This window comes from Solea solea, chromosome 1 (assembly GCF_958295425.1).
Source record: "Solea solea chromosome 1, fSolSol10.1, whole genome shotgun sequence".
In the NCBI taxonomy this organism is placed as follows: domain Eukaryota; kingdom Metazoa; phylum Chordata; class Actinopteri; order Pleuronectiformes; family Soleidae; genus Solea; species Solea solea.
In genome coordinates, this window is record NC_081134.1 from 18934462 (window position 1) to 18955644 (window position 21183).

A 21183-nucleotide genomic window follows, 5' to 3' on the forward strand; every position below is an offset into this window, starting at 1 on the left:
AGAGTGAAATACATCAAGTTAAATATGAAGTTCAAATTACAACCATCTTACCATGTTCTGTTAAAGTGATTAAGTACTTAAGTCAATAAGCAAGGATTGCTTTTTAAGTTAAGTAAGTTGGTGGTGAGTCAAAAAAAAACAAGGAGGGAACCCGGAACAGTCTGTTGTCCGCTGCTCATTCTCTCCAGATGGCGTCTGCACTCTTTTCCAAACAAAAACAAGCACGGCATGTTTAAAAATAAATAAATACGTAAGGACGTGAATGTTTTTTGTTTTTTTTGTGAGAAAATATAAATAAATAAAAAATCTAGGGCAATAACTAGGCCAGATTTATGATGTTTCCTTCATGCGTATGGTAGCTGTGGTAGCGGTGGAGGGTAAATAAGAGACAGCTGGTGAACAGAGTTTCAGGAAACTTGTTTCATGCTCACCAACCTTTTTTTTTCCCCTCATAAGAATTTTACAATGTATTGTCCAACCTGAATCATGCACACTGTTCTGTACGGTGTATAATTTGGGTTGACAGGATGACAACATTTACTTAATTTGGACCATAGCAGACCACAGGAAAACAGGATTGCTATGGACGCAGACCAATTTATGTAATTATTTAATTTAAAAGAAGCAGCATCCATCCATCGCGGGGATCACACCATGGACAGTTGGCCAGTCCATCACAGGGGCACATAGAGAGACAAACAACCATACACTCTCACACCTACATTCAATTTAGAGTGTCCAATTTACCTAATCTGACTGTTGGAGGAAGCTGGAGGACCTGGGGGCCCTTGATCCGACTGGGCCTTGTGGGCCACCAGAAGCAATACAATTAACAACAAAGCAGTCATGTAATAAATAGGATAATGCTTTGTATCAATGTCCAGCATCACCTTCTTTAATGTGCAGATCAGCACACATTATTCCTCACCAATCATGTGCAACAATGTTCTGCCGGATCAAAATCTGCCCGACTTCACCACAGAAGAATCAGTCCTTCATCTCAGAAAAGGAAAAACACATCAACACCTACTTCTTTCATATCAATGAGGTTTTGACAGCTCGGTGTATACGTAACACACCGTGTGAAATGATTCAAAGATTTCACACATTCAAAAGCAGAGAGAGAGCGAGGGAAGTTCAAAGAGTGGGTTAAAGAGTTAGTTCATTATTGAGATTGTTCCATAATTTGAATTCCCGTGACTATAACACAGTGATATTTGGTGTTTGTTTGCAGTAATTGTTTGTTAAACAATTTTATTCTTCAGGTCATATTTCTGTTTTCCTCTCAGTTTAAGCAACAGTTTGGTAATTCTTGTTTTTTAGCTTAATAACTCATTCAGTGTAATGAATTCTCTTTTCGTTAACAGTGTTTTTATGTAGATTTCTTGAGGCTCTTTTTTTTACAGGATAAATATTGTTTTTGTGTTTGTTTAGTAAGTATCTCTGCCAATGATGCTCAGCTTAGGAAGATATTTTATCTACACAATGAAGTTCCTCGCCCCATATTACTTGATTTAAATTATACAGAAAGGTTATTGTGAAAAAAAAAAATGTTCTCGTCAGGAACTGTTTCCAAGATGTTCTGCACACACACGCAGATATTCTCGAAAACAAAAGCTGGCTCCACATCTGCTCAGATTTCATTTGGGTGGCCCAAAAACCCCATTTACACCTGCGTGTGTATATATACAGTCAGATATACAGTATAGTGAGACACATGTTTGGGTGAGATCACCACTTAGTTCCCTGTGATAAGGGCAAGCAAGGTCAAGTCATCAGTACATGTCTACAGCGCCATGAGCGGAGGTCTAATGAGGAAAACTCGGCCGAAAAAACACCTGCGAGGTTAAACCACGGCTCATTTCCTAAACTTGGCCGAATATCTAACACGAGCTAACACTTTTAAAGTTTGTAAAGTTTGTATCAAGTTTAATCTCCTTTTTATATTGTGCAGACCAGTGATTCCCAAAGTGTGGGCCGTGGACCCTAGTGGGTCGTGATCGTACTGCAGGTGCACCGTGGGTGCCAGAAGGACCAGAAAATGTCCTGTGAGTAAATGCTTTTTGCCCATTTTTCCAGAATAACGTTCAGTATCTGTTATTTACAATTTGCTGCATGTTAAGAACTGCATTAACACAGACAAAAAAAACCCACTGTAGTTGTTCAATTTGAAATGTAAACGGTATAAAACACATTTTAAATAATACTTGTATGTTTTTGTCTCAATGTCCAAAAAACAGGTCAAAAGATGGAAACTATGTACATGTGTTTTTCCATCTCTTTCCTCTGTGGTGACAAAGACGCCGATTTGCCGCAGCGAGAGTGAAATTACCGTATTAGCCACACGCCGGCTTTGACGTGCAACTTCTCAGCTTTCCAGAAACCGATGGAATTTTTCAGCGAGCATAAACGGTTAGCTGCGTAATTATGGTGTTGAAAAGTGTGCAAGCGTCGTCATCTGTGAGACGCTTGGGAATGCCTGCTTTTCAAGGGCCGAATTCACTAATAAGACATTTGAACTTATTGATGGAGGCAGCGATGGAGCAACAACTCCTGTGTGCTGTGATGTGAAAATCACTGATTTTCATGGTTGTTGTGATTGAGGCCTCCATTTTCACAGCAAAATAATTAGATTACAATGGAGTGACATATGTGACTTTAATTATTGTTTCTTAATTTATTGGTATCATTTTGTTATTTGTTTCATTTTATATGCACTCCATCTCATCCATGAAGATCACATACAGTACCCTGGCATATACAGTATAAACAGCATTTATACCACCAGAGCACGCTCACGTACCACTGGTGGTACACGTACCACAGTTTGAGAACCATGGATCTTGGAGCAAGTATACAGGTACAAAGAAAATAAACTTTAATGAAACCTTTACAGATATTTTCTTTAAACTAACCAGCATCATCGATTGTCATAAATAAAAAGGGACAACGTTTTACAAACATCGGCGCTCTGACACCGCGGCGATCCCGGTCCTCTCGGCCTCATACAACATCTTTAAGTCTGTTGCCCACGCTGCACAGCGAGTGACTCACTGTCAATTATCCTCCACTGAGGTTGATGTTAAGAAATACAGCGAGACGCCCACAAACACTCGCTTCTTCCAAAAAACTTTTCCTCTAAAGATATCATACGTGTCAGTAACAGCCAAGAACACCAACGTCTGCTGAATCTCTTCCCACATTATACCAACTCTCCAAAATTTTATTACTAATCATCTGTTTGCTGCATCCAAACCAGAGTGAAACTGACACTGGTGAGTTGGTTTTATAGAAGCCTGTCCTGGCATATGTTGTGAATTGTTTAAAATATGTAAATGAGTAAACAATACATGGTAAAAAAAAAAAAAAGCAGACGTGATTTCACTACTCGACTTTAGGACTTAATTGCACACCTTGGATTGCAGCCTGTTCTCTATTTCTGCTCTAACCACTGGAAAAAGAAACTTTGTAAAAGGAAAATAAGTTTGAAAGTGAGGCAGTTCTCAGGATGTTTTGGAGTTGAGTTCTCAGGCAGAGGTGATGGGGTTAGTTTTAGTGAAACACAGTAAAGTGAGAGGTCTTCAAGAAAACAGTTCTTACACCGAACAGCGTGCTGCAAATCAATATAAGTGGACGCCGTGCGTGGGCGAACTTGTCCTCCCACCTTAAGCTGTGTCAGCACATTTGGTCCTTCAATTTGACGGGAATTGGTCATGGGAAGTCCTTGAAAAGTCCTTGAATTTGATGTCAACCAAGGTGTGAGAACCCTGTATTACCATCAGCACCATTTAATGCCTAAAAAACTTTGTATTTGCATGTCGAGTTAGCTGCCTATAACAGTACTTGTTTTACTAAGTTTTTGATTTTTTCCTGCTTGTTCTGTTTTCACATTGTGTATAATCTGCTCTTTTCTACTGTGTTTCATCTGTGCTCGATTTTTCTTTCTTCCCTGGTGTATTTTGGTCTCTGTGCTCCGACTCCACTGTCAGTTTCTTGCTCTTTGCCTCTTCGTGTTCTGGACGTTTTTTTAGTCAAAGATTTGGACTTCGTTTTATACAAAATGAATCGCTCTTGCGACTGTTTAGTTAAGCTGGGATGATCAAGTTCATGCGTTTCGGTGGTTGTCAAACACACACTACTACTACTACTACTACACTACTACACTACTGCAATACTACAATGACAACTGCTTAGGTTGACATCGTATCAGCATCTATTAAACCTCCTCAGTAAAATTATTTTTATTTAAGACTCTTTGGTATCCGTCAGCCTTGGAGATGTAATTTTAAACAAACAGGAAAAAGTCCCACTGCCAAGAGTCTTCACACAGTCAGCGAAACAGAAGTCTGTGTGGACCAAACTGCAGATAATCTCTCTGTTTTCACACGGAATGATCACACTCTGTCTGAACTCTTTCTGCAAAAAGGCTGACGTATTTTTGCAGCTCAACTCAAAAAAGGAGTGTTTGTAAATGTGTGTTTCATATATTGATCTGTGATTTAAAATGTGGCAGGGGGAAGTTTGCTCTTTGATGAGATTAGAGCTCTACACCAAGTTCTCTCTTGGAAGGCTGCTTTAAGGGTAATGAGTGTTGTAATAATAATAATAATCTCCTGACACAACAACAGATGAAATGTACAACCGCCGTGTATGGAAGTAGACGGTTTGTTAAAGACATTTATTATTATTATCCATATGCTTGGATGCAATGACGTAGAAGTTTGGAGACATTTCAACCCTGATGGACTTCCCTGGAGATACTTTCTAAGACGCATGGCCAGGAAATTGTCTTATGATGTGTTCACACCGGATGCGACTTTGGCTGAGTGACCCAATAGAAAAAAAAAAATCACACCTATGGCGTCTGTCGCTCGAGTTGAAATATTTCAACTTTTGTGAAAAATTGCACTGACGCAACGATGCAATGGCCAATAAGCGTTGAGATTTCCCCAAATTAAGCCACATACTTGCCAGCGTCCAGGCTGGAGATTTATTATTTTCTGTACGCAGTTACACGGAGTTGCACGATACGACTTCTCTTACCGGAAAGAAGTGGCAAAGTGCCAGTGAAGAAGTTACAGCCATGTAGCATAGTAGCCCCAGTTAGCACGGCAATCACGTTTAAATGGTTTGTGTTAAATGTTTGTCACTGCCGTCTTCTCTTACGGCCAAAATTGCGCCAACATCTGAAATCGTGTTCGGTGTAAACAAAGCATTAGACGCTGATTGCTTCACAACAGGCAACAAAAATGAGAGAAAAAAAAAAAAGTGCGGTAAGAAATTGTCTTCGCTTTAAATGCAATTTTCCACCTCCTCTTCAAACCACTTGACAGACTACCAGAACTTATTGAAACTTTTATGTACATGATGAACAAAAGCTTTATAAAAAGAGCATGTGACATTCCATAGAAAAAAAACTATTTGCCAGAAAGGTATTTGTAGAAGAGTGTGTAGGTGTGATTCGCACCTCAAGGTAAGACAATCTTGTTTGGAAATAATGACTGGTTCACATTTTTAAATGGAGACCTTCTGAAGAACTTGTGCAAATAAAAATCTAAAACTAATAAAGAGATTAATGACGAAGTCTTTCAGAAAAAAAGTATACTTTCAAATAAAGCTCCAGAGAGATGTGAGGAATGGTGAGGTTCACCAAGTTAACTGCAGTGCTGTTCCTCAACTGCCTTTTTCAAAGTGGCAGGACAAGTTCTCCTCACTTCATGTGGGAAAACTCCTAAAATAAAAAGCTGCTGTTCATCCACACAACTGCCAGTCAAAGGAACCGCACATGTTCCGATAACTACAAGTGCTTGTTTTGTGATTATACTGATTACTGTGCCGATTTAGAGCAGAGAGCATATACAATCTCTCATGCACTTAACGGATTAAACCTTTAAGGGTCAGTTGCCAGACTGACAGGAGGTGTTTATATAGCTCTAAACATATTGTGATGAATTCAAGACGGAAGCCTGATTGTGCACGCTGAACACTTTTGATTGATGCTCGACAACATTTTTTAATTTATGCTTCAGCAAAGGGGGCCCAGTCATCTCCATGGCGACCACAAGACTACAAGCTCGGTATTTTATTTAAATGATATCAACCTTCTCATGCGTTGTTGTTGCATTTCTATGCTACTTGACATTGCGAGGTCCAACACTTGAAGATGAAATGCCGTGGAGACGGCGACAATTGATCACAACGTGCGGGGGAAACATCGCGGTCTACGGGATAAAAATACTTCTACAGGTTCAGGATGTGAGAGGAAAAGTGTCAAGTGACACTTATCCGTCTAAAGGGAACAGAACATAAAAGATATATGGGCAATTTCACAAGTCACAGAAACTAAGACGTGACTCAAATGTGTGATATTATGTTGTGTCCTGCCAGTTCACAAAGAAAGAACTTGTAATGAACTTTATTAGCAGGCTCTAACTCGACGAGTGTCGTCAGCGATGACGAGCAGGTGCTGGCAGAATGAAAGATGTCTTGCACTGCGGTATTTACGGCAACCGTTAGTGTGAGATGTATCATGCACTCTTTAACGGACTCCATGAACGGCCACAGTGGGTTTCACCTGCTTCTGACACGCAGAGAAATGCTACTGGCAATGCCAACAATCATCAGCAACATTTAAACTGTGACTGATAGGGGTTAAGGCCCAAAAAGATCCTGATATCTCCAGCAGATTCATGTGTCTGTTCATATCTGGTATTTACATCCATCCTAAGTGATCCAATCACGTGTGAAAAGCAAGTACGACTGTTCACATCTGGCATGTCTCTAGGCCTCTTATCTCCAATAAAGGACAAACTTAATGCTTCAGCCAACCAAGACATTTTGGACAATGCTATGCTGTCCCAGTGCACAAAACAAGGACTATAAGGACATGGTCTGACTTTGAGCACCCAAATTCATAGAAACACTTGAAAATATTGAGGTAAGTCTTGCAAGAAATGTGGAAGCTGTTGTAGCTGCAGGTGGGGGACCAACTCCATATAAGTCCAAAGTCCATACGTCATTACAGTCCCTAATGCAGTGGTTCCCAAACTTTTTCTGTTGGGTCCCCCTTTGGAGGAAGAAATTCCCCGGGGGCCCTGCGCCATTTTTGCTTTAGCGATACAAATAACCTCAATATTGCTTTGTGTGAAAGCAATTTTCAAATAAAAATATGAAATGTGCAATTATAACTATAATAGCGTCATTTTTTAATCAATAAATACATTTGGATAACAAAGAATACTTTAGAAATATCAGTCATTTGCTGTGCAATTAATATTTTTGTTTTAACAATACAAATGCTGTCCCCTGCCAATGTTTTGAGACACAACACAAAGAGAGGCCTTTGGTGGCATTTTCTGGTCTTGGGTTTTGGTCGTCGAGAATCATTGTTCCGTTCGGCTGACTTGTTGTTAGTTGCACAGTTTTCTTTTTGCCCCTCAGAAACTTCTCTATTATCCAAACCTTATCACCAGTGTAGGTTTTGTTGTGGTATGTCACTTAAATGAGTCCAGCTTACAGAGAGACCAAAAGTTCCGCCTGTTAAACTGAGTTAGGACATAAAAAAAAAAAAAACAGAACTCTGGCCCCCCCTGGAGAGTCTCCACGCCCCCCCCAGGGGCCCGCCCCCCAGTTTGAAAAAGGCTGCTGTAATGGTCAGGCGCCCAAACACTTTTGTCCTGTTTTTACCATAAAAAACATGAAATCATACAGCTATCAGTGTTAATGTTGTGGCGGCCGCAGATCCATTCATGTACGAGTGCTAATTAGTGTCAATAAAACTGGAAGCATATCGTGTGACGCGATCACCTGTGAGGTGGTCTCTCATGGATCTGGAGAAGGATTGCATAAATGCATACTCGGGTATCTGTATACTTGGCGCCGATCTGGCCGTGACAGGTTCACTCAGGACGGCTGTTGATACCAGGTCTGAATGGGATGTCCTCTCTGCAGCCACAGCAGAAATCCACATCCAGAGCAGACCCAACAATCTTCAACTGACCAGTCATGTCGAGTCTGCTTCAAATGCAAGCCTCACATTTCTATTCTTGGCTGAAAGCAGTGGAAGCTGACATGGTGTGTGTGTGTGTGTGTGCTGCAGTCAAACAATGTGCTTCAAATTCTCTCAATCTCTGCTGCTGCTGCTTTTTTTTGTTTCTGCTCAGCACAGTTACAGAGAGCAGTAAAATCCGAGCTAGTGCAGCCTCCACCGCTCTGACCGCGGTCCTGACCCCTCATTAACAATGAATTTGTGGTGTTTTTGACACCATTCTAAGTCAAATATCCACAGACACAGCTCAGCAATTTATTAGCGTCACAGAGGCCGCCGCGTTTGTTTGCACATTCTCATGTTTGATGTGAACATTAAAACAAAGCTCTTGACCTGCACATACAGGATTTAATGCACTGCCGCCACCGCATGATTCTGCAACTAAAAGCATTTCAGCTTGTGAATAACGGTATCAGCAGAGTCGGGGGGTTGTTTGTACGGAGGCGGTTAATGGGCGTTTCGCTTGTACAAATCATTTATTGTGGTTTTCCTCAACAGTTGAGCATTTGAAGCTTTAAAAGGCTGTGTGGTTAAAGTGTGTGTATAGATATATATACACCATTACATGTACCTCTAGTGACCACAGTAAATGGTCTGTATTTATATACAGTGCTATCCTCGCTGTTGATGACCACTCTCACCACCGCTCTTTACACTGGAGTTTTTGATGTTTACCCATTCACACACTCATTCACCATCTACAGTATATGCAGTGCTTGCGCAAGCAAATATCTACACCCATTCACACACAGCCAGCAACTGCATTTTAGGGGTTTCAAGAGCCTTCAGGGAAACCTGGACCATCTCTTAGTTATGCCGTTATAGATCTGGTGCACTCACACTCACCCTCTCACATTCAGGGTATGGATATGACTTTTTCTTTCTCTCCCTAGTTTGTGTCTTTCCTTCCTGTTGTCTCTCTCTCCACATGTCCTCATCTTGCAGGTTGCAGGATCCAGATCCAGTTTTGAGGCTATTATTATTATTTCTATTTTTTTATTATCATACATCACCATTACTATACTATAATTAAAGTTGATATCAGTACATCTGTCACCCATGTTTTCCTTTCACCCCAACCTGTCTTGGCAGATGCCTGCACATCTTTCCGTATGGTTCTGTCAGAGATTTATTCCTGTTAAAAGGTAGGTTTTTTTTCTCTCCACTGATGCCTAGTACTTGCTCATTGTGTGAATTGTTGGGTTTCTCTGCTCTCACTGAGGGATGTGGGTAGGGATGGTAATCGAGATGGGAATCGAGAACCGGTTTGTGCACCTCTAGCTACTCCGTTCACAGAGTCAGGGAAGAATAAAATGACCGAGGTGAGGATAAACAAATGTCAGTATGTGTTTTTATAGCACATAATGGCAGTTGGGCTTAAAAAGCAAAACATTTATTTTTCTGGACCAATTAATGTGAAAATCAGATAGTAAAGAGAGTTAACACAAACAAACTCATTTGTACTTATTCCCTCACCCAATGAGAATCGATACGGAATCGGACTGATAAGCAATATCGATAATGGAATCGGAATCGGTAATTCTTATCAATTCCCATCCCTAGTTGTGGGTGAAAATAACGTGGTGAGTGAGCGTGTTCTTCCTTACCCGCAGAACATCTGGATGTTGTAGAGGGTCGGGTCGTCCTCCAGAGGAGCCAGCTGCTGGAGACACAGCTGCTCACATCCTCCGTTGAAGCCGTCGGAGCAGTCGATGCCGATGTGGTGGTCATAGCACCCAGTCCCATCCTTCATAGGACTGAGCCCAGGAGGGCACTGTGTGGGAGGGGGAAAGGGATGTGTGAGAAATCACAGCCTTTTTTTCCTTCAACCTGCGACGACAGTGAGAAGCTGCTACATTAACTCTAATAACTCTAATAATGTGTGAACACTGAGCTGGAATCTGTTTCACTTATAATTCTCAGATTATCAGACGGGAAGAGCTTTTTAACGCTACTACAACAACATAGGAAATAAAGGGTCTGAAGCCTGAAGTTTGCTTCCAAATATAAAAGTAATTCATCACTCATTAAGCCAATTAAGTCAATACATATGACAAATGTGTTTTTTCACTCACTGCGTTTACCTGCAGATCTAATTTTGCTTAGCTCAAGCAATACAAAGAGTTCTCTAAGGACTTTGGCACTGCCATGTTTTCTTGTTTCAATTATTTGGTATTTTATTAACTTCACAGATTTGGGCATAGCTTAAGCCTCGTGTAGGCCTTCATGGAATTTAAACTTGCATCATCAGTCCAAGGCTATGGCATCCTGAAGTAAGGCAAGTCAATATCCAGGCACAATTGTACTTGCTCTACACTTCATGTAACTGTTGCCAGACAACACGTAAAGGGTCAATGTTGTTTACAATTCATATTCCGGCAGGTGGGTTCTCCGTGGTAACCAACTCAACACTTTCCCTGGGTCACCTCCTCTTTTCTGATCAGTAAATCCTTGTATCTGCTTTATATACCATATCTATATATGAAGTATATGAAGTATATAAAGTACACTATATGCTCCTTTTTCTTTGCTTTCATTGTGGATGGATTTGATAAAGTGGTTGATATATTGAATTTAGAAACAAAGGAACTGGTTGTCTGAGCGGACATTGTAATAATCCAATGGTAAGAAGATATTTTGGTCCGAGTGCTGAGGATTTAAACATCTCCATGGGCATGGTGCAAATCGGTCACACTGTAACCATAATATACAACATAAAAACATTGTGTTATGTCAATTTATGTATAGTATAAGTATGTGTAAGTATAAACATACAATGTATCTGTATTTAAGGTTATGATCAGCTTTGAGATGACTTTTGCTCACAAAATGTAGTAGAAAATACCAATATCAGAGAATATATGTATATACACATATATGTATACATACATATATGTGTGTATATATAAATATATACATAAATATATATGTATATATGTATATATACATATATACACACATATACATATACACACACACATATATACATACATCTTTTTTTTCCACATTTAATCTGCATTTTTGTCCCCAAAGAAAATGCAGATTAAATGTGAAAAAAATCTACTCGTTCACATACTGTGGTATTGTTGAGGGGAATGCAAAAGTGCACAGCTACCTCATTCAACATTCAGTCATGAGTTCTCGATTTTCACAAAGGGTGCTTTAAAGAAAATATATATATATATATATATATTCCAAAGCAAAGGGGCTTTTGCCTACATTATTCAGTGTGGGAGAGAGAAAATGACAAGAACAGTGATGACGACCGCAAACCTTTTTCTGTTTGTTTTCAAAAGGATTATTGTTCTGTTGAGGGAATAGCAGATTTAAATTAAATTTCCCAAGAGTCACATCTTTTAGTGACGACATTTGCAAAAAAACAACGGTGTCATAGATCAACGATTACAAATGAATAGAAAAGAGTCTAAATTATGAGGTAGAAATGTACAAAAGAGGTGAGACCTGACTTCACTTCACTACATCCTCATTCAGTTATAATTTTTTTTTTTTCCCCCCAGGATTTCATTTTCCTCAGAGACCTGTCAGCTCAAATTCACATTATGTTTTCCGTCAGCCATGTCTTCAAAGGCAACTTTGATGTGGTACATTTTAACAAGGCCTTCAGAACAGCGACGAGGCTGTTACTCTCCTCTGAGCGCTGACAGATCAGCAACTGCTTATTTTATTATTTAGCTAGACTATATTTATCAGCGGGCCCAGGTGGCTCGTTCGGCTTGTGGATTCCAGGAGTGACCTCTGATGTATATTTATTTACTATATTATGTCGAGTAAAAGCAGTGGTGGGCTGTCAGGGCCAGCAGGGCCTTCTCTGCTGGCCCTGACAATATCAAAAAAGTATATATTTTTTTATCATCATCATCATCATCATCATCATCATCATTATTATTATTATTTTAATAATCAAATCAATGTGTGTCTGAATTCAATTACTTTTTCAGTATGTTATGATTATATTTCCAGAAAGAAAATGGTTATTTTTTGTGAAGCTGAGTTGGATTTTCCTGGATGTCATTAAACGCATCATAGCTCCGTGGACCTGCTGTAGTAGCATTGCTGGCCTTTCGTTGAAGCTGCCATTTCCTATTTGGTTATAACTTTGACTGACATGTGTCGTCAGCCAATCAAAATGTGATGCATAGTGACAGAACGCCCCAGGCCTAGCGACGTGTCTGGCGCTAGCCCCCGCTGTTGTCATCAATGACATTTGAACCTTTGGCGGGTTTTGAAGTAAGCTATGGCCACTGCAGTAACACCACCGATCCATCATGTTTCTGATCTCCTTCGTGTGCACTTTTCACGGCGATCGTTTGGAGAAAAGAAGGATATGATTTCAAGAGGAAGACCTACACCGAAGAGGTACATCATTTCCGGTAGTTCGAGTGCTAATGATAAATTTAAATTTTTTTTTAGAAGTGGTGAGGACAAAACTGTTGATCATAAATAGTGCTGTGGACGTGTTCCCCGCGTAGCTGACGCCTATGCTTATGTGGAAGCTTGTTTTTGTGTCATATAGTGGCTTATGTGAAATTGCAGTTGCTGAGTGACATAACGGAAGATGTGGTGGTAATGATGCAGTAGCCTATAGATGCGCAGCGGTGTGCGTGTGCGCTATGGTTGTTGCAGATCAACTGTCTCGTGAATATAGTCGGTGTTTGTGCATGTTTTTTTTTTTACTGAAGGCCCTGACGCTACTGAGTAAAAGTGACATTTTATATACAATTTTCAGTGGTTTCATTTCTTGATTTCCAAACGGACGACTTATTAAAACTGAACAATCATCCATTTAATCCATCAGAAATTGCTTTACAAGCACAAGCAAAACTATCAGACCGGACTGAAAGAGAGTTTGTGTTCATTACAGCAGCAGGGCAGGTTTCGGGCGGAAATAAGAGATGTTTGAAAACTTTTGTGGATGCTTATGTTTAAAAGTTATGTCCAACAGTTGCTATTTTTTTAACCTTAGTTTAAATTCAGAAATCTCTATAGTACTTTAAAAAAAATTAATACAACAAATAAATAAAGGGGGAAGAAAAGAAAAGAGTTGCAGTGACAGTTATGAATAATAGACAAAAGTCTTAATTTTAAAAATTCAATTTAAAATTTATCAAATAACCAGTTTGTGAGTAAATAATACAATTTTAAAGAAGATTTTTAGTTTTTCACACACATTAAAACGGACGATCATCAATTAAATCCATCAGAAATTGTTTTACAAGCACATATGCACCATGCATTTATGAAATCAGGCTCTGTTTATACAGCAGCAGTGCAAGTTCAGACGCGAATAAGAGATGTTTGAAACCTTTTGTGGACAAATGTGTTGCATTTTAAATCATTCTCTGTCTGTCTTGACATAAACGCTTTGTATGAACTCATTTGACAATGAAATCTGTTTATGTTTAAAAGTTATGCCAACAGTTGCTATTTTTTTAACCTTAGTAATTCAGAAATCTCAGTCCTTTAAATAGTCCTTTAAAAAAAGAACTAGAACTTGTTAATAATACAAATAAATAATGGGGACAAAAAGAAAAGAGTTGCAGTGACAATTACCAATAATAGACAAAAGTCTACCATTGTAAAAATGTACAATTATTCATACATAATGTTGGAATCTCTGATGTAATTGAGTGCACCACATGAAGACCTCCTGTTATATACACAGTTATATACTGCAGACGTGTAAGTGCCAGCACAGAATGGGGCCACGCGCTGAGCGAGTGGTCACCGGCCTCGCACCCTTTGATAAACTGATATTGATTTTGTCACCCCACGAGGCTCCACTGTGACATATGATTTATTATTACTACTCGTGATGCGAGGAGCGCGTGAAACACTGGATCTTCCGGACTTGCTGGGCAGAAGAGCAGAGAGTCTTCTACATCACGCGATCAATGGATGTGTGGCGCGGGTTGAGAGGAATTTGTATCGATGGGTTTGGGCTCGCCGACCACAGGTCGCTCTGCTTATCGACTTCAGACACACAAGAATAGTGATAACTCTGGCCTATTTTCCAGCCGTCTGTAGAATAATAACAACATTAAGAATATGTGCCTCTCAGAGTGTTTGTCTGTGAATTGGTACCACTTGAGATTTCAACAAATCCGCTCCATAATCCTGGGCAAATCTTTGATAATCCTCTGTATAAAACCACAACCCAAACAACAGTCAATACATTACTGATCCTTCAAAATGGTATCTGATTAAAAACACTTGGTGGTTCTGTTTGGAATAAGATTGTGGTCATAAAAGGTACAATATTATTTTAGAGAGTGGCGTAATCAGGAAATAATGAACAGCTTGAGTTTTGTGATTTATTCAGAGAAACAAATCATATTCTTGTATATTTTCAAATTCTCCTAACTTATAAAACATCCTCATGGCATTACTGAATAAAAGATTACTAGGTCTCACTAGGAATTCTGTTGTTAAATAGCATTTTTCAACATTTCAAAAGGCCAGAAAACTCAAGAATTTAATATGTAATACTTTTAATTCTACCCACAATTCTGCAAATGTTTTTTTGACATTGTGTCAGGATGACATTTCTAAGCAAAAGATAAATTAGCTTTCATGTGGAATTGCATGTCTAACAACATTTAAAAGGCATTTGAAAAGGTTGACAAAGAACCTGCTCTGGACATATGGAAATTCATCTATATTCTACCTTACGTGGAGTTCAATAAAACTGTAATAACGTTGGGGAAATAAATAAAAAAGGGAAGCGTTCTTATACTTCTGGATCCCGCTGCAAATAACACGACATAAAGAATCATCAGCATCCTTTCAAACTAATAGATTGAGTTGCTCGCTGCAGGGTCAAAGAGGGTTTTTCTTTTTTTTTTAGTACGATTGAAAACTCGTGTTGGATGATTGCTGCGGAGAAGTCTGAAGGCAGACGGGTACACAGGTCTCTGACACCAACACAAACTTCCACAGTGACTCAATTGTGGCCTTTAATTGTTAACCTCAGACGTGTTTTAAAGCTTCTGAGAAACCCACACTGTTTGCTACAAGGCGAGAAAAGAGTTGCCACCTTCCAGACGTGAATATGGTACTTTCTTTGGGAAGCTCAGAGTTCAGAAAAGTAGTTTACAAGTCAGAGAATCTTCAGGATATGTTTTTAAACTGCTAATAAACATGATTTTAGTAGCCCAACATGATGTATAAGCTGTAATTCAATGTCATTTTAACAATATTTATTTTTTTGGAGTCTAACTGCTGAATTTAGACAATTTAGTACACATGGAAAACAATGTCATAGTCCCACCTCTCTCTTGCGCTGGCATTCACTCTCCTTATCTTCATCTTTATTGTCATCTTCATACTTGTTTTTGGAGACTATTTGAAGTTGGCATCACTTGTTTAGACTATTTGCTTTATCATAACTTTTATTTTCTTTCTTAATTTCCCTTTCTTTCCCCCGGCTCATTTCATTCCATCACCGTTTCTGTGATTGTACATATAACATAGCGCCACTTAGAGGCCTGGCATACTATAGTGTCTTGAGTCGAGGTTTAGGAGTTTCCTGAAACACTGCCCTTGGAAACACTGGAAAGCTTTTCAAAGCGACAAAGAAAAGTTTATGTTTTGTTCCGTTTCCGTGTGGAAGAAAATGACACTAATGCTTTACCCATCTATCATATAACATGAGAGCAAGAAAGAAATATTTTGTACAACGAGTTAACCAGTGTGTTATCTTCTCATTGACATTTCCTGCTCATTGAGTTGCTGAAGGTTTACTTTAAGCGCAAATGCGGAGGGAAACCAAAGGAATCTAAAATTCCCATTAACCCGAGCTTCTTTCTGATGTCAAAGTTGCTGTTATTTATTGAGAGACCTACACCATAAATATGTTTTTAACCTCATACAACCTGCAGTGGAAAGCACTGTTACTGAACCAATAAGTAAATAAAAGTGGATGTTTCGTCTCCAAATATCGCACAAGTCAATATAAAATCCATCCGTTGACATTAACAAAATCACGTCTGCGGGCAAAGTCATCACTAGTCATCTACGATCATTTAATAAATGGACAGTACGTGGGAGTGAGTCATGCCCTCAGTGATGGAAGAAGCTAGCCTGCACTCCGACCACTGTGCCTTTAATTCACCGCTTCTTAATGGAGATAAATTCCTGCAGTGCTTTTGAGGCACCGCTGCCAAACAACCTCCAATCCCTCCCTTAAAGAGGAGGTGGATGTAAGGCTGCACACTCTTTAAATGTCTGTTAGCGCACTGGCAGCAATGTGCTGTATTTAGGGAGCCATCAGTCATTCTTAAAAGTGTCCTAATGAAGATGCACCAAAGACTCATCCTTCATTCATTCATCCATTACTGCTCCTTAGCTCGTATTAATATATTCATCTTGGTGTCGCAGACTGGAAAACAACATGTCAAAATAGCATTGCCTCATGCTTTCTTTATGATAATCATGGACAGAAAGTCATGCTCACGGAGTGGGAAATAAATAAGAAACTAATAGTTGTTCCGTTTTTATGAGGAAGGCGACACTAAAAATCCATGGAATTTCAAAACGGGGAGCCACTCGTTGACCCCATTTTTGAACTACTTAAGGCAAAGATGTTGTGACGTTATCACAGGAGCGAACTAAGCAGACAGCCCCTTTAAAAGCTCCCCCCCACAACATCCTGTGACTGCTACAAAGAAAGTCACAAAAAATAGCTTTATTTAAACCTAATAATTTATCTTCCTTAAACCAGTTGCCAATTCAAACACAGCTCTGTTCATTTTTAGAAACGACTGTCTTTTTCCAGATCAGAAAATATTGAAGTAATCAGATTTAAAAAATAAAATAAATGCCTTTTGATGAGGGCATTCACATACTGTATATAATAAATAAAAAAGGCTCCAAAATCGATCCTTGGGGCACTCCACAAGAAAACCTTCTGGATTCAGATAATGAAATGTTCCATGATACCAAATTCTTTCTGGCTGATGGAAAATTATAAAAGTCCATAAATATTAAGTGTTGATTGTATGGTGGAAATGAAGAAATTGTTGAAATTGTGGACTGAAGACTAAGTGTGTGAACAATAACCGCATGCTCAGACGTGCTCAGACACAATAAACTAAAGATTATGGACTGAAATCCAGAGATTTTCTTTTACTTTAAGTTTTTTTTTTTATTGTAAAAGGACTGAAGCCCAGCTGTTCAACCAATTATACATACTTAAACCAATTATACTACTATCTATGAATGCAGAAGTTTTGTCCATGAAACTCAAAGAGTTTTCCAAGCTCTGCAAATAATGTTCTTAACAGTATGAAATCAGGCAAATATGTCTAATCATCTCGGCTGGGTGTGTATTGAACACGTGAAAGAAAAGGGTTTTTCTGTATTGTACTACACAGTAGTGCCCTATTATGTCTCATCTGTGCCTGTGAGGCAGTGACTGTTCATGTCACTTTATTTCGTTTAGAGACTGTTCTGTTCCCACTAGGAGAAAAAAAATGACAGAATGGGTTATTTGCTCAAATGCCTAAAGTGACTTTTGTCTACAGTGACCTGACAAGGATGTCTCAGGGCTGCGAGAATAATGACCGACTTCTCTCTCTCTCTCTCTCTGAAGAAAAGAGGGAATCAGCGTTGTGCTGTTATTAAGGCCTAAGTATGCTTCAAGAGAACTTGGTCACAGCTTACTCTGATCACATCTAATGGGAAAAAAATGGATTCTATCCATTTGAACAATCACAAGTCGTGAAGGTGGGGTGAAAAGCATGCCGTCAACATCTGCCGCCTACCCACTTCCCTCATTAGAAAAAGAGTTTTGTAGTTTTTGACATGAGTTGATTCCCAAATTGCAAATAAGGCGGGACGAAGCACACACACACACACTTTGAAGGCGTTCACAGTGAGCATTCGTTAATCTCTTTTATAAAACTATAATTGTTGGATGAAACCCTTGGCCCATTTTGTCATTTGAAAGGAGGTGTCAAACTGATTCAGACAGTATGACTCACTTCATCTGACGGATACTAAAGCCTTTGAACTCGGAACACTGAAATGTGGGGATTGTGGCTCAGAGTAGCTTGTAGCTACGTCAAAGAAAGCAAGCGTTTCCTAATAATGAACAGAATCAAGTTTGGAGTTGAATGGTGGACTCAAACTTCTAATTACTGCGTGACATTATGTCATTCACATCTTTGCAGCACATGACAAGTATCTGTATATATATATATACACAGTTAAGGCTGAAGGTAGCATCTGCACAAATGTGGTTAATAGCTAACGGACATTAAAATCATGTTTTTTTTGTTTCCATTTTTGGGAAGATAAAATGACTTAAATGGACTGTGTTTGAGGGAGTGGACTCACACTGGTTATGTGTCCTTCCATTGATGCCATAAGACCAGGCAGGGGTGTCAAACATACAGCCAGCGGCCCAGATTCAGCCCACCACAGGGTCCAATCTGGCCCGCAGGATGGATTTGTGAAAATTTTATGTCAAATACTTATATTTTTTCAGCTCCAGATAAACTGTGACTGAATGTTTTTTCCTTTATAAATCCACTGGGATCTGTAGGTTGTAATCCACATGTGTAAATTAAGAGTTGTTGTTGTCCAAAGATTATTGTTATGATATTATTTTACTGGTCCGGCCCACCTGAGATCAAATTGTGGCCCCTGAACTATAATGAGTTTGACACCCCTGCATTAGACCTGGATAACACTTGACATGGGAGGAGTGCTGTGTACACAGTATTTCTTGCTAAAACTGCCATTTCTGTTATGATTTCCGAATTGAACGGTTAAGAAAAGCGATGACAAATGAAGGTTCGAGCCAAATCATTGAGCTAAACTGGTAAATAAAATAAGAAATAAAAACGTTCAACGTGTGGTCCCGTAGAAATAACAGCAAACCCAATTACCTGGATCATATGTCGTCATTTTTTGTCATTGTCGCCTAAAATAAGGAAGTGAGGGTGATGAGAACCACCCCTTTGTTATAAATGTGGTTCGGGATCTGGTTAAATTAAGGAAAACATTTTTTTTTTTTAAATATAAATAAAAACTAATGCATTGCAACATAAACACACCTATGTCACACACAACCTCTATAACCATGTATACCTGTCCCATATATTACTGATTTGCTGTAATAAAGCAACATGCAACAAGTAAGAGTATATATACTATACTATAAGTATAGTTTAAGAGAACCAAGACAATGTAGTAGCTACTGTGGGTAGAATAAAAAACCCTGGTATACGTCCGGCCTCCACAAATCCTCAACAACCAAAAATAAGTTATATAAGAGGTTTCTTACCAATCCTACACCTCTGAATTCAAAAAAGTACAAAACATATAGAAACAAATATAATCATTTAATTCGAATAGCCAAAAAAATATATTTCAGTAACAAACTCAAAGAATATTCCACTGATATCAGGTCTACTTGGAAGGTTATCGATCAACTTATGAATAAACAAAAGTCTTCTGTTTCTCATCCTTCAGAGTTCAATGAAGGTGGTGTAACATTTACTGATCCTTATGTAATTTCTTGTGAATTTAATAATTTCTTTGCACAAGTGGGTTCCTCTTTGTCAAAGAACATTAAACCTTCTAACAGAAATCCATTGGATTACATAAAGGGTAACTTCCCCCCTCTTTTACAGTTTGAAAATACAGACATAGCAGAGGTGATGGAAATCATTGGCAGACTGAAAACATCTGCTCCGGGCCATGACGATATCTGTGCTTCATTGATTAAATCTGTGTCTTCATCTATTGTTGAACCATTAACATATATTTTCAACCTATCGTTGCAGACGGGATGTGTGCCTAAAGATCTAAAAATTGCTAAAGTTATCCCACTTCATAAAACTGGGGATACAAGATCATTTAATAACTATCGACCAATTTCTATTTTACCATGTTTTTCAAAAATTTTTCAAAAAACTGGTACAAAAAAGAATCTTATCTCATTTAAATAAACACAGCATTTTACACGAGCACCAATATGGTTTCCGGGAAAATCATTCTACAGATATGGCCCTCTTACAGCTGGTTGAAAAAATCTATACAGCCATAAATAACAATAAATATGCTTTGGGTATTTTTTTAGATTTATCGAAAGCCTTTGATTCTGTTGACCACACTATTTTACTTTCTAAGTTACATCGTTATGGTTTTCATGATATTTCATATATTTGGCTTGTTAATTATGTTTCAAACCGAGAACAGTTTGTTTATGTCAATGGTTGTACTTCTTCCAGAGCCCAGTTGACATATGGTGTCCCCCAGGGTTCCATTCTTGGTCCGTTATTGTTCCTTGTTTACATTAATGACCTTGCAACTGTTTCTTCCACAATGCTACCAATACTTTTTGCTGATGATACTAATCTGATTTTGACTCACAGTCACTTTGATTCTTTAATTAGTGAAGCCAATTCTGGCATTATTAAATTTTCTGAATGGTTCCAGATAAATAAGTTGACATTAAATGTAAAAAAAACAAATTTTATTATATTTACGGGAAAAAATAAAAAATATTGTAAATCCAGCGCTAAAATCACTATTGGGGATAATGATATAATCCAGGTTTCCTCCACCAAATTTTTAGGGGTATTAATTGATGAGAGGTTGTCATGGTCCGAACATAATAAAGTGTTGAAATCCATTGGTATCATCAGAAAAATTCGTGATTTCATATCTCAGGAAGTTTTAAATATACTGTATTATAGCTTAATTCATCCACATCTCAGTTACGGTAATATCGTTTGGGCTAGCACTTATCCTTCTAATTTACAGAAATTATTAATCGCGCAAAAGAAATTTGTTAGATTAGCCACCTTCTCTAATTATTTGTCTCCATCTGCCCCTCTGTTTAAGAATCTTCAGATAATGTCAGTCTACGATATTAATATACTTCAATCATGTGTATTTACTTATAAATATATTCAACTTTCCCACTTGCTGCCCAAATCCTTTCATGAATTCTTTACAGTTAACTCTCAGGTCCATTCTTATAACACCAGACAGACTGATAAACTTCATCCCCCTTTTTGCCGCACTACTCATACTCAGTTTTCTTTTGCTCACAGAGGCTCCATACTTTGGAATTCCCATCTTCATGTTGTTAAATTATCTTCATC

At 38.6% G+C, this 21183-nt stretch overlaps 1 protein-coding gene across 6 annotated transcripts in view; it reads right to left on the reverse strand.

Moving 5' to 3' along the window:
- The window catches only part of astn1 (astrotactin 1), a 384487-nt gene that overhangs the window by 199715 nt on the left and 163589 nt on the right, over positions 1-21183 (reverse strand). For all 6 annotated transcript variants that reach the window (XM_058632934.1, XM_058632930.1, XM_058632932.1 and 3 more), the window contains one exon: positions 9655-9821. In XM_058632934.1, the coding sequence (XP_058488917.1) occupies positions 9655-9821 (167 nt within the window). The remainder of the gene's footprint in view (positions 1-9654; positions 9822-21183) is intronic.